Source organism: Cariama cristata, unplaced genomic scaffold (genome assembly GCF_000690535.1).
Source record: "Cariama cristata isolate BGI_N322 unplaced genomic scaffold, ASM69053v1 scaffold7335, whole genome shotgun sequence".
NCBI lineage: Eukaryota > Metazoa > Chordata > Aves > Cariamiformes > Cariamidae > Cariama > Cariama cristata.
In genome coordinates this window covers 164,964-178,124 of record NW_009618090.1, presented here as the reverse complement: position 1 = coordinate 178,124, position 13,161 = coordinate 164,964, and the positions used below count along the sequence as shown (strand labels likewise).

The following is a 13,161-nucleotide window of genomic DNA, read 5'->3' as shown; positions in this document are numbered from 1 at the left end:
GTAGGGAAACAAAGACAAGTATGTGTATTGCTACTGCTTCTAGAGACAGGCTTCTTCAGGATGTGTGAATGGACCACAAAGTTTATGTAGTCAAATATATTTTCTGTTATTTGGATGATATTTACTTGTGTGAATAATGATGAGGCATCTTGCTGGGCGGAGATTATTAATCTGAAAAATTGTTTGCAGATGCAGGTTCTGAGTGCAGTTACAGAAAATAATCTTAGGTTTCACAAGCCAAATATTTTAAGAATTGAATTGCTAATAATTTTTACAAATGGTGCTATACTGTTCTGGAAAAGCCTACATAAATATTTTATTAGTAGCTCTGTAACATATTAGATTTCCTTTTGCTGAAAGCATCTGGCAGGGGGCACAAGTCTTACTTGAATGAATGTTTTATGCTTAGTCTCTTAAAAAAATTTAGAGGGAGACTCCGTTCTTTAAGGAAACCATCAACTATGTTACTGCTCCTACTAGGAAGGTTAAAAATCATAACCAATTTTTTCCCAAAGAATTGCACTGTGAAATATGGGATGGGATAAAGGTTTTATTGGTGTTCGATTGGGCTCACATGCCTTGTGAGCTTGTGGCTTTTCTTTCCGTGAATAAGGCTACCATCCCAAGCTTTGGCTAAGAAAATACTTCTGTTTCAACATGACATCTTACTATGTTCAAGTTCTATTTCATAGAAGAAAGAACTATTTAATATTTTTAGATTTTAAAAAAATCTCTTGTATTCTTTTTGTGTAAAGTTGGGCAATGTTTTAGTGCTTAAAGAAGGAATATTCTAAAGAGCACTGTCTGCACAACAGCATGTATTATACATTTTTAAACAATACTATTTTGTAATTGTTATTTGCTTAAGTGCTAGTGCCTCAGAGTTTTGCAGAGCTAAAAATAAACACAAGCTAACTGGTAACATCTGACACACACAGTTTATGTGTGTGCCGGTGTACCTATATATTGTAAAACCAAAACTGAAAAACAAACCACAAAGGATTCAGAAGGGGTAGGCTGGAGTGGGACTTCTTTTTGTTCGGGTGAGGAATGGAGATGGGGGAAAAAAATGTTACAGCTGGAATGAGATGGTGGGAGAAAAATATGTTCCGTGATATGTGCTGAGGCTGTAGAAGGTAGAAACCTGTTGAAAGGCTTGGAGTACTTGCAGTTCCCTGGGTGACACAATCTGGAGAGCCAGATGTTTCATTTTGACTTGAGTGTCATATGCTGTTATTAACACCTTCACAATTTGAATGTGTGTGTGTGTGTATATCACCCACACACATGTATGCATTTAACTGTGTCCAGTGGGTTGAATTCTAATCTTGCGCTGTGGAGAGCAAAACCAAATGATAAGAGTTTTCAATCTTTATTTTACTTGGTTAGAAACACATGACATAATTTGCTAATTTTCTTTCTTATTTCACAGCAAATCACTGATCTGAAAAAAGAGAACTTCAACCTGAAGCTTCGTATATACTTTCTGGAAGAGCAAATGCAGCAGAAGTTTGATGGTCCCACTGAAGAAATATACAAAATCGTATGCATTTAGAATAATTTAATAGAACTATACATCTTTTTCAAGAGTTTATTTGGTGGGGAGGTTGCCTTTTTTACTTAACTGTTGAGTATTTTTTGGTGTTGGAAATTTTGGTATGATTATTTTATTCTGGCCTAATCCTTTTCAGTAATAACTAAATTAAAATGACCATTATAAGGTGTGGAAAAATTAGTTTCAAATGTGTGAGTGTCCATAATATTGGGGCAGTCTAAGAGATGATATGTTTCCAGTAAGTGGTTATAAATCCTTGGTAGTTATGCAACTGAAATCATGTACTGCATAGGGAATAGAAGAAGCAGCATGCTTCTCCTGAATTTGGTATGTAGTTATTCTGCTTTCTACTATCAGGCAGTTCAGTTCACCCCTCTATTCTTTCCTGGATTTATCAGATGTCAGTACAGCTACTTGGAGGTTGTTTGGGCACTCCAGCTCAAAGCTGCTTCTTTTGAAGCATGTAGATAAAGTTGTATTAGGGTTGTGTGCAGCTTCTAGTTTTATTGCTCTAAATTGAAAGAATGCGTATTTATACAGGATTCAGAAAATCTGTTTGATTACTATGTCAGCTTGTAGAAGAAACTGGTATCTTTTTAAGTTGGAAGAAGGATTTGAGTCGAGTGGTGTGTCTTGCATCCTTGTTTTTTCAGGTTTGCAGAGGATAGGAAACATTTCTTACCACCTTTCGTGGTGCCTGTGTTCTAGAGGGGAAAAGAGGTCATTTTGGTAACACAGTAGCATGTTATTTATAACAGATGCTTGCATCGAGTCTCTTTTCTGTGATAGGATGGAAACTTAAGTCTCTTTTGATGCTTGTGGCAATAGTTAAGTACATAAATGGATGTTTAGCTAGGTCATGGTTTCAACTGAATGTTGCTGATTGCTCTTCTGTCCTGGTCTTCTACACTGCTGTGTGTCTTGTAATTGCTAATATATTGAAATGGAATCTGTCAACTTTCAGGCCAAGTAGTTCTTCGTACAGTGTATGCTTATGTTGTGAGTAGTTTTCTTAGGCTATAACGAAATAATGTCAAGGTTATTAAAAACCTTGATAGTTGATACAGTCAGGTTTTTAAAGAACAAGAAAAGAAAATATCTCATAGCTCAAAGAAAAACCATGCATGGAAGCCCTGGAAATTCCCAAGTTGATCTGCAGTTCTCCTTGTTATGGTAGTTAAGTGTGTGTGTGTGTGTAGGGGATTCGTATTACTTGAGTACAATGGTCCTGAAAGCTTTTTGAGATTTCAGAAAAGTCTTGAACCTTGCAAAATGTGTTCTTTAAAAGCTAAAATGTCTCTAGGCTATTCTTAGCCCAATGATACTTTATAATTACTGGTCCAAGCAAAAAGTAATCTACACATTGCCAATAACTTTTGGGTAGGGTGACCTCTGAATTCTCTCTAGACACTTTCATTCTTTTGTCCTAGAACATTGAGCTGAAAGTTGAGATAGAAAGTCTGAAGCGTGATCTGCAGGAGAGAGAGAAACTACTCATCAAAGCCTCGTAAGTACTAGTGTATTTCTCGATGTCTGTTAGTTAGGATTTCCAAGATCTTGCTTCTATTTGTTTTTCCCTGATGTTTTAGGAATATGCGGATCCCAAAGTAGTATTTTAAGGGCACTTATCTAGAAATTGCTTCATTCATTACAGAAGTTAAATGTGTGAATTCTTAAACACACAATAATGTTAATGTAGTTATACTGGATGGTGCAACTTTGGTATTATCCTTCGTTCTACTGCATTTTTCAGGGAAATAAATGACTCCCTAGTTGGGAATGGCTTAGCATTCCTGTTGTAGAAGTTAAGCTAAGAGCTTAATTATCTCAACAGGTGAAGAGGTGGACTTTTTTTACAGCACTGGGCTGAGAAGATATCACACAAAACACTTCTCAGTAAGGCTGAGAAAGCAGTTCAGAACTAATCTTGAATGAATCTTGTGGTTTGTAATAATATAAAAATGAATACTTAAAATTCCTGCTTTTCTGTTAGAATCTCTTTTCTAAATAAATATAACTTATTTAAAAATTACGTAGTGCAACATTGTCTTATGGCATGGGCAAGGTGGAATATGGAATATGCTTTGGGGAGGGAATGGATGACCGTAGGTCTGACAATAGCCTGTTAAACTGCTTCCTTCTAGATGTCAGGTTCAAAACTGATCCACACTGGCAATGACTGACAGCTACCGACTGTTACATGGGCCTCAGTTTCAATGGAATTTTCTTTGTGTGATCTACCTCACGTTCCATTGAATTGCTACCAATTAGCCTTTCTTCAGTAGTTCAGAGGGGCTTAGGTTCAAGTAGATCCTGAGGACCAGGACCTCTCCAGGTAGCTGTCAAAGGGTATTGCTGGGCTTTGAATGGAACCTTGCACAAGTTCATAATAGGAAGCAAAATTTAGAGGCAAAATCATAAACAAGTGGTCGTCCTTTGTTTAGTAAGGAAACACTAGCTGTTCTTTTCTTACGAAGTATTAACGATTACTGAAAAGGCAATTGGAGAGATCGTGGCAGCTACGTATCTTCAGTTTATTCCAATGCTGCTTTGTGTAGAAAATACAACTCTACCAAAGGCTTGATACTGTATTTGGAAGCTTTAAAAATATGAAGGAAATATTGCACTTTTTCATCATACATATGAAGTGCTTGCTTATCCACTGTGACAAAGCTTGTGTGTGGAACTCTCGGACTATACCACTAAAATTGCTATATTGTATGTGTAGACATTTGTATTTAACCCTAAAGTGACAAGCAGGTACCGATAAAGTGGAAGATGCTTGCTTGTGCATAATCTATCAGCCACTTGCACTTTAAATGTTTTCCACTTTGATATGCAATGGGATTTCTATCTATATTATGGTCTTTCAGTAAGGCAGTTGAAAGCTTGGCCCAAGGTGGTGATGCTGAAATACAGCATGTGAAAGAAGAGGCACAAAAGAAGATACAAGAAATGGAGGAAATTCTGACTAACAGAATAAACTTTCTGGAAGAGGTGAGTGGCCAAAACTGATGGAATAGTTAGAAATTAGTAGCGTCTTTGTATTATTGTATGAGATTTGGTACTGTGATCTACCTATATTTTCAAAATTGTTTCAGCTTTCCTGGAAAAATAACCAGTGCTGGAGGGAGGTGGGATTAAAGCAGGGGGGTTGGGAATTAAAAAAAACCACACAACAAACGACAGTGAAAGGGAAGGTGTTTTTACCTGCTCTTGAAATGTCAAATATGAGGATAGCAGTTCTTCAGGAAATTTGTGCCTATTGGTGGGTTTTAGGTACATTCAGCACAAACCTTTGATTCCTGAATTCCACTGTGAGGAGGCTACATTTTCCAGACTACCATCTCTGTTTAGAGGAAAAGGGGCTGGATTTTCAGAACTTTTACTGATAGGGTCTCAGCTTCATAAACAACTGAAAACACTCTGTAAGCACTCCTGTCATTACCCATCTTTATATGGGACCTCAGTATTGCAGTATCAGTCTGAGATTCTGTGGCTTTCTCTATCTCCACTCTTATGTGTTCATTATAGGCTGAGGGAGGCCACCTACTCATGGCAGCTTCTGGGTAGGTGAACCAGTGGTGCTCCCTTCTGTTCCACCTGCATGCCTTACACTCTGTTGTTGGATTGACCTTTATCTGCCAGATACTGTTGGCTTCTACTGTAACTGTGTCACCTTTTTGCATAACATTCTCTTGTTCCACAGGTTTATTGTTAACAATGTCTCTTTGTAATTCCTTGCTGTCTGTGGTTGAGGTGATTTCTTCCTGTATTTATTGTTGAACCTTTGCTGATATCTTTGCAGGGGAATTGCTTCACGTTTTCCTCATTTTGTGGTGTAAAGGCAAAAAAATCCGATTATCTGTGTGAATAACGTGTTTCCTCAGAAGGAAGGAGAAGTTCAGTTTCTTGTAAAGAACAAATTTGATATTGAATGGTCTGTGCTGGAAATGTTTGTGTCAAGTTCTAGAAATACATAAGCTCATGATTGTTCTGCATTATTGACTGTATACACTTATCTGGAGGTGTGGGATTTTGTAGCTGTGTTCATGAGGGGGTTGTATGTTTGATGCTCTTTCTGTAAGTAAACAGAAATAGCACAAGTGGGTATATCCCAATATTTGCTTTCTCATCCCTAAAGAACGAATTGGTCATGGAAGGTATTGGTAGCAATCTCCTGATGGTATCTTCTATCAGGATGATTTAGCAGTATTTATAAAGCAGTGAGCTCCTTCAGGGAGGAGGAGGGGGGAATCTCCATGACCTTTTTTTCAGTTTAGTGGGACTGGGATTTCTCAAAGTGTTCTTCATGCTATTGGATTGGTAGAGAAGTTCCTAAATTACTTGCTCCGTACCAAAATAGCCAGTCAGACTGGTGTTTCTCAAATCTGACAGGGCAAATATTCTAATCTCATGGTGATGCAGTATTTTCTGGAGCCTGAAGATAGTGTTGGCCTCTGATGTTGGCCTCTGACATGAATTTTATTATGCTTGTGAATGTAAACACTGTGGCATAGTATTAGTCACTTGTTTACATAGCACCATATAATTATATAGAACCAGGTAATGCTAACAAAGATTGATTTCCTGCAGAGTTTTTGACTGAAATATGAATGCTGGCAGAACAGCTTTTCAGGAGACGAGTTGAGTGGTCAAGTCAAGACCTTTTCCTCACCCTCCCCCAAAGAGATGGGCTTTTTAGTACAGACTTGAAGGAGAGAGGGGAATTACTTGTTAGGCTACAAGGAGGTTTTTATTTTGTAGAAAGCAAAATTCAGTGAGCGTACAATATAAAAATGTAGATCTGAAAAAAATTTTATGTGGTGTATGACAAGTGTGGGTTTTTTGGTGTTCCTAGTCTCCATGAGTTGGGTCACCTAGAGGAAGTTGACTGGAATCTCTGGGTGTTATCTTTCTTTCCATTGCTGTTCAAGGGAAAAATGTCTTGGTTAATACTTTATCAATTCTTGCAAAATATTATAAATTATGTTGGGAAGAGTTCCAGTTAGGTTCAGTGAGCCTGTGAATATTAATTTCATCTCCGATTGAATAAAAAACCCCTCCTTTAACCTCTTAAATTTAAGCATAGCTATTTATTAAGATAGTGGGAGGACAGTGGGACAAAGCAAAATTATAATAGCTAAATCTAAAGCCATGGCATAGGGGCACTTTTGTTTCCAGTTCTGCTATCAGTTAGGGTATTTGTTTTATTTTTTTGAAAGAAACTTCCCTTTATGTACCACAGAAAGTGGATTAATCTTGAAAATGTAGACACAAAGAGTTCAGAAGCATCTGCAAAGCCCTTGAGCTACTTGGTAAAAGTTGCTAAATTAAATATACCAAGACATGTTTGGTAGAAGAAACTTCAATATGTGAAAAATTTTGTGAGCATTTTGTTCTTATAGACATGAGGATTGTGTGTTTTAATTGCAGAATCTTAAAGCTGCTCAAGAAGATATGGAAAAAGCCATTGCAATGACAGAGAAGGAGAAAGCTCTGAGAATAGCTGCTGAGCAGAAACTTTCTTCAATTATGAATGCCCCTGCAAAAGATGTGGATATGATTACAGGAGCTGAGAAAGACAGGTCAGAACTCTTGCTGGTGATGTTTCTAACTATTGGAATTCTTTATTGTTAAAGTGAGAAGAGTCAATGTGGATATAGGTTTAATAGTTTGATCCTACCCTCAGATACATGAATGAGTGTTACTGGCCATCTCATCTATTCAGCTATTAAATGAATAGCAACACAGCAACCAGTTTACATGCTGCGTGATAGCGTAATCATCTTTAAAAGTTGTCTGAAAGGGTAAAAGGATCAGTATGCATGTGACATGAGCAAATTCTACTTTAAAGCATCTTTGTAACTTTGCTGACTTACCTCCTGCTTGCTGCTTTCTCAGACCGTTGCTGAATAGAACTTGACTCTACCCTTTGTGTTCACTTACTGCTTTCATGGTGTTTATGTACTCTTCAGTCCCAGTGGTGTATCTGTTGAGGTTGGTAAATCTAATGGGAAGAGAAACATAGCGTGTTTGAGCTTCGTGGTTTTGATTGTGCTTTGCAAAGCACTGGCTTTGTTTGGCAGGTAGATGGAAAGATGTGTGAGTAGTTAAATAACCTTAGGTAGGGAAAATGTGTAAACTCAAATCTCAGTACTTTGGAGAATTATTCTTATTTTTAGGTATGTAGGGTAAAATACATGCCTGGCAAGCCTTCCAGTAAAGCTTAGTTTGGGGCTGTGAGCCCAGAGTGAAGAGCAAAAGATTGTTATGAATCCTTGTACTTTGGAATATCTTTTCCTGTCCATTTGTGGCTGATCCCTGCAGGTAACTGTGTAATTGGTCTACCTTGGTAGCAGAACTGTGTTTGCTGGAGGCTTTAATTTCGTAGGTTTTGTATTACAGTAGGAGCAAGGCAAGGTTTGCAGTGTTTTCCAGACAGTTTTTGTAAAAGCATGTGGATTGAGAGCTGCAAATCTGAAATCTACAGTGGCATTAAATTATGAAACTGTTCTAATAAGTTTTGATACTGCACCTTATATGCCACAACAGTAATTATAACCTGACTGTCAAGTTATTTCCCTCCTTTCCCCTTTCCCTTTCCTGTCTTCCTATCTGTTAGTCATCTGCATGAACACAGTTGCTCTCCTGAGTGATTTGAGCTGGGAAGGAGTTACAAAACCAGTCTCTTTCAGAGGTACTTTAGTTGCCAGCTCGGTAGCTTGTGTGACAACAGTGCTTAAAGTGTGGAAACAAATTGTCAGGACTGGATCACTGAAGTGAAGACTGTGTGGAGTATGATGAAGAACGACTCCTCTTTTTTTTTTGTTTTTTCTCCCCCCCCCCGCCCCGCCTCTGTGATCCGGTGTTAGCAGGATCTTCTATAATTACATGCTGGTAGATCAGTGTAAGTATTTGCAGGACCAGAAAAGCATAGGGCTAATGGAAGAAGAGAATATTTGACTTCTTGAAGTAAATCAAATATTAACATGTTGATGCTTTAAACTTGTCTGGGAGTAGCACATGTGGAATTCATGTGTTAAAAAGATACTTTCACCATCTAGGCTACAAAATACTGAGAGAATCACAGCTGGCTCTTATGCCAGAAAGTTTTCACATATAACCCTTACGTCTGTCAGAAGACTCAAACATTGTTGTTTTTATCAGTTAGAATACTGGAAGTGTCAAGATGTGTATTGACCAATGAAGATAGCGTTGACCTAACTTTTTTTTTCTTATGTGAAACAAGAACCACCTTAGGTACAAATATAAATGAAACTGAGTACTTGAGGGACACTTAGTGATGACATGTAAGGATACGGTGTTGTGTGTGCTAAGAAGTGGAATAGATTGATAAGCTTTTTGTGTGTGCTCTAAAGGACAATGTTACTAAAATATTGACGCTTAAGGGTTGACATTTGAAATGGTACTCCAGGAAAGTAAGAATGAGCACTTTGCAGATAGCACAACCTGTTTGTTGCTTGCTTTAAAGTTATAGCACCTTTTCTGGTTTCTCTGGAGGGAGAAGGGCTTGTGAAAGTACTTCTGTAAGTTTTACAAGTATTGTCTGGAGTCTTCACCTAGGAAAGTTGTCTGCAAGATTTACTGCAATGACTGGAGAATTGGTGGTAGATGATGCAAGATTAATATGAAAAATCTTATAATTTTAGACTTATAGAGCAACTGAATCTGTCATTGAAAAGTAAAGAAGCTATAATTCAACACCTTGAAGAGGAAAAGTCTCAGAGTGGATCTTATGATGGGAACTTATCAGCAGAACAAATCAGAGAACTTACCATTGCTTTGAGGCATGAAAAAGATAGTGAGATAGAGGTGAGGAAACTGACTGAACAGTTATGTTAAATCTCGTGTGGTGTAGGATTTTAAAGGTTTTTTGCATGACAGTATGTGAGTGACTTAAGCCAATTATTTAAAATATTAATCTCCACAGTTATTCCTTCTCTCTGTTCTCCATTTCCTTAACATTCATGGATTATATTGTGGTGTGGTGGTCAATATTCATCCTTATTATCTATGGATTCAAGGAGAGGTCATGTTTCCTATTGATTTTATGCATGTATTATAGATACTGTGCAATTGCTTTACAGAAATATATATAAAAAATGCTAGATGTTAATAGATCCCTCAATAGATGACGTAACTTCTATAGAAGTTAAGAATGTGACTTGAGAATTGATTTTTGGGAAGTATCTTTAGTGTTATGGTCTGGAGAAAAAACTGTGATAAGGGAGGTGGACATAAAAAAATCTCATGAAATAAAGTGAAAGTCTAGCCTTTAGCTTACAAAAGGTGCTAAGAGTTAGTCTTTTATTTCACTTGGCTCTTAAACAGGAAGACAGATATCCTGAAAACTGAAATGTAGGAACAGGTCTTAAGGCTTGTTGTCTTTTTAATTTTTCCATTGTTTATTCAAACAATGAATTAAAGCTGGGAGAATTAAGACAGTAATCATGGAGGCTGTCATGCTTCTGAGAAATTTTCTTCTCTTTTGTTTTGGAACATAATATTGATCAGTACCTACGCACCTTTTTGTTTATGTCAAGAATAGACAAGAACCTTCTATGATTGGATTGATTAGTGGAATTAAAAGTTTTCAGTTCTGGGTGGTCTTGCAATTAAATCAGTATGTGTCAGGAAAAACTACCCTGGTTTCACAAGAGTATTTGTGTGTCAAGGTGAAAACAGAGTCATCTTTATTTCATAGGAGCTGGACAGACTGTACGATCATTTTTGGGATGTAGTATTGGAGAAGAAAGTCTGATGAATACCTTTGCACAACTCTGTATATGATTACTTTTAAAAAATAAATAATTCTGTAACCTCCCCAAATAAAAGTGCTAATTAAAATCTCCCTTGATAGGAGCATCTTGCTGACATAGATAAATGTCACATAAAAATGCATTTTTATTAACTCGGCAAGTACAGTTGCCCTGTCTCATGGAAGAACATGTTGTGTGGTTTTTTTCTTCTTAATTTGGACAGGCTCATACTGTGCCCAGGTAGATTTGTAGACTTCTGGGAGGCAACCGATTCAATATATTCCTGCCAAAAAGTGTATACTAAGTTTTCCCCCCCTCCCTCCCCAAGGTTTTTAAGCTCTTTTTGCTTCATTTTAATTCTTGATGAGTTACATTTGTGTTTAGAATGGATTTCCTTGACCGTAACAACTGTTTTGTTCTTATAGGCTATTAGAATGGAGCTTAAAAATGAGAGAAATTCCTTGGAAAAACGAATTCAGGTAAGTTCTAGTTTTGTTTCTGTTTCCTCAACCACTTACAGTGTATGTTGGGATCTCTTCTGTTACGCATTCATAGATATAAAGAGGCCTTGACTTGAAAGGAAGCAAAACAAGTTCTCTGGTAAATTCTCTTTTATGTTAGATGACAGGAAGGCTCACCTTGATTTTTGAAACAATTTTCACTAAAGCTGATAGGCACGCTCATCAAATATTGAAGCTGATACTCATAGCAAGCCCATGAGATTAGGCTTCCTGTACTATATTCCAGGCACATCTTTAAGATGATGACTCTCATTTTGGGACTGTATTTTATGTTAGTAATCTGAGTAATAAGATATAAGAACTCTGAGAGAATGTACTTATTAATGTGCAGTTACAGTATCTCTTAGTGGGAAGTTAATGCAACTTTCACATAATCTAATTTAGTCACTTCAAGAAGAGCTACAAGAGAGAGAAAATGAGCTTACTGTTGAAAAGAAGAATGGTTTGAAAAGGGATAAAACCATTCAAGGGCTAACTGTTGCATTAAAAGCAAAGGAAAAAGAGGTATGATGATTATGATCTTGCTGGTTTGTTGAACTATTGTTGGGCATTAGGAGGCTTCTAGTGGGTCCTTAATCACTACTGTCATATCTGTAAGCAGTTCTGTTTATCTGGAGTTTTGGGTCCTGGACTGGAGGAGGGGGGAAAAAGATGCTTAACTGATACTTTCTCCCTTAAGAACTTTGAGGAAAAATGTTTTCAGTTGCACACTGATTTTTATCAGCTCTGAGTGCCACTTAAAAGGTATGACTAGTATTTTATGTTGTTGAGTAAGTGGAGCTGTCATAAAGACAGCTAAAATAGGAGAGGTCAATGGCAGCTGAAATTCAGATTTGTGGAAGAATGGGAAATACTTAACTTGAGTGATAGGCAGTCTAGTGAGTGTTGTATAAGAACAAGAATTTCCTTATAGAAGATTTATTATGATGTATTTGGTGTTTTTGTTCTTTAAAGTATTTGTTTTCTGTAGTTGGATGAATGGATAATGAGATGGGATAGCTATTACTGAATCACCATCCCTTGGAAATAATTCTTTCTTCATTATATTCATTTTACTTTGCTTAAAGAATGAGGAGCTTTGTTCTGAAATTGAAGATCTAAATGCTTCGTTGGCTAAGGCAAGAGAGGCAACTCACAAAGCACACATCCAAAAATTCAAGGTAAGCAGCAAACAATTAATGTGGTTTTCCCCATCCCTACTCCTCCCTTCTCCATAATTCCATCAGTGGGTAGTGCTTTGTATCTTTGACAGTAGAAGAATGGAAATGAGTTTAAAATGTTGTTAAAAATGTTTAATTTTTCTTACTTTGAAAAAATTTTGCAAAGCAAATTATTTAAATGATAGAGTGTTAAAATGTCAGGTTACTTATCACGTGTTTTGAGTTTTTTTCTTCTGTAACAACTGAGAATTATTAAGGGAGAAATATGTAAAAGAAAAAGAGTTAAAAATAAAGACACAAAAATAGTTGTAGAGCTAAGAAGACACTGAGCTTTCTTTGTTGACCTAAGAATATTTTGGTTTTTCTTCCAAAAGTGTGGTAGCAGCTTACTCTTCATGTTAGCAGAGTTGAACTGGGTATAAGACACTTTTTTTGGATTTAATTATATAATAAATATGAAACCACTGTTTATAAAATAATGGAATGTTGTTTGTGAAAATGTGATTTAGTAATACTTTCGTGTGTGTGGAGGCGAAGGGGCTTTATGATGATAATTTATGCATTATAAAGGTCTTAAAATGTAAAATGGGAGAAAGTAAGAATTTGATATTAAAATTGACAACATAATGTCTCTTGTAATGTTTTCAAACTCATCTAAAACTGAGTCTGATAAAACTAACTAATCCTGATTAGAGGCAGTGATGAATTTTCCATTATGATGTTTATCCACTTGGTCTCTTAGCTTTTGGAAGAGGTTGATACGCTTACCTCCAAAGTGCACACACCTAAAGCTTTTGTGACTGACTGTACTGTTTTTTTATTTCAGAGTCTAATGGAGTAGTAATGTCTAGTTCTCACAGAGCACCTCCATTTCTTCAAAATCCGTTTATTTCACTTAAGCCCAAATTTGAAGTGTGCTCTATTGAGAAAATATATCCTATTTCTTCTCTGGGTCATTTTGGCCTGTGTGTGAATGTATAGCTTATGTTTACTTTTTCATACAATGGAAGTCCTGCTTTGAAATACTACACTAATTTTAACCCTTTCATTTCTTTGAGAGCTTCATTATTTTTCAGAATTTCTAGGTTTAAAAATGTAACTAATACCTCCTGTCCTCAAAATCCATATTGCATGGTGGGTGA

General features: G+C 36.7%; 1 protein-coding gene across 1 annotated transcript in view; it reads left to right on the top strand.

The window, feature by feature from the left end:
• CDK5RAP2 (CDK5 regulatory subunit associated protein 2) overlaps positions 1–13,161 on the top strand; it is an 80,860-nt gene that overhangs the window by 3,264 nt on the left and 64,435 nt on the right. Inside the window, exons 2-9 of the mRNA XM_009700726.1 lie at positions 1,433–1,543; positions 2,986–3,062; positions 4,429–4,552; positions 6,992–7,143; positions 9,229–9,391; positions 10,764–10,817; positions 11,244–11,363; positions 11,927–12,019. Coding sequence (XP_009699028.1) covers positions 1,433–1,543; positions 2,986–3,062; positions 4,429–4,552; positions 6,992–7,143; positions 9,229–9,391; positions 10,764–10,817; positions 11,244–11,363; positions 11,927–12,019 — 894 coding nt within the window. The remainder of the gene's footprint in view (positions 1–1,432; positions 1,544–2,985; positions 3,063–4,428; positions 4,553–6,991; positions 7,144–9,228; positions 9,392–10,763; positions 10,818–11,243; positions 11,364–11,926; positions 12,020–13,161) is intronic.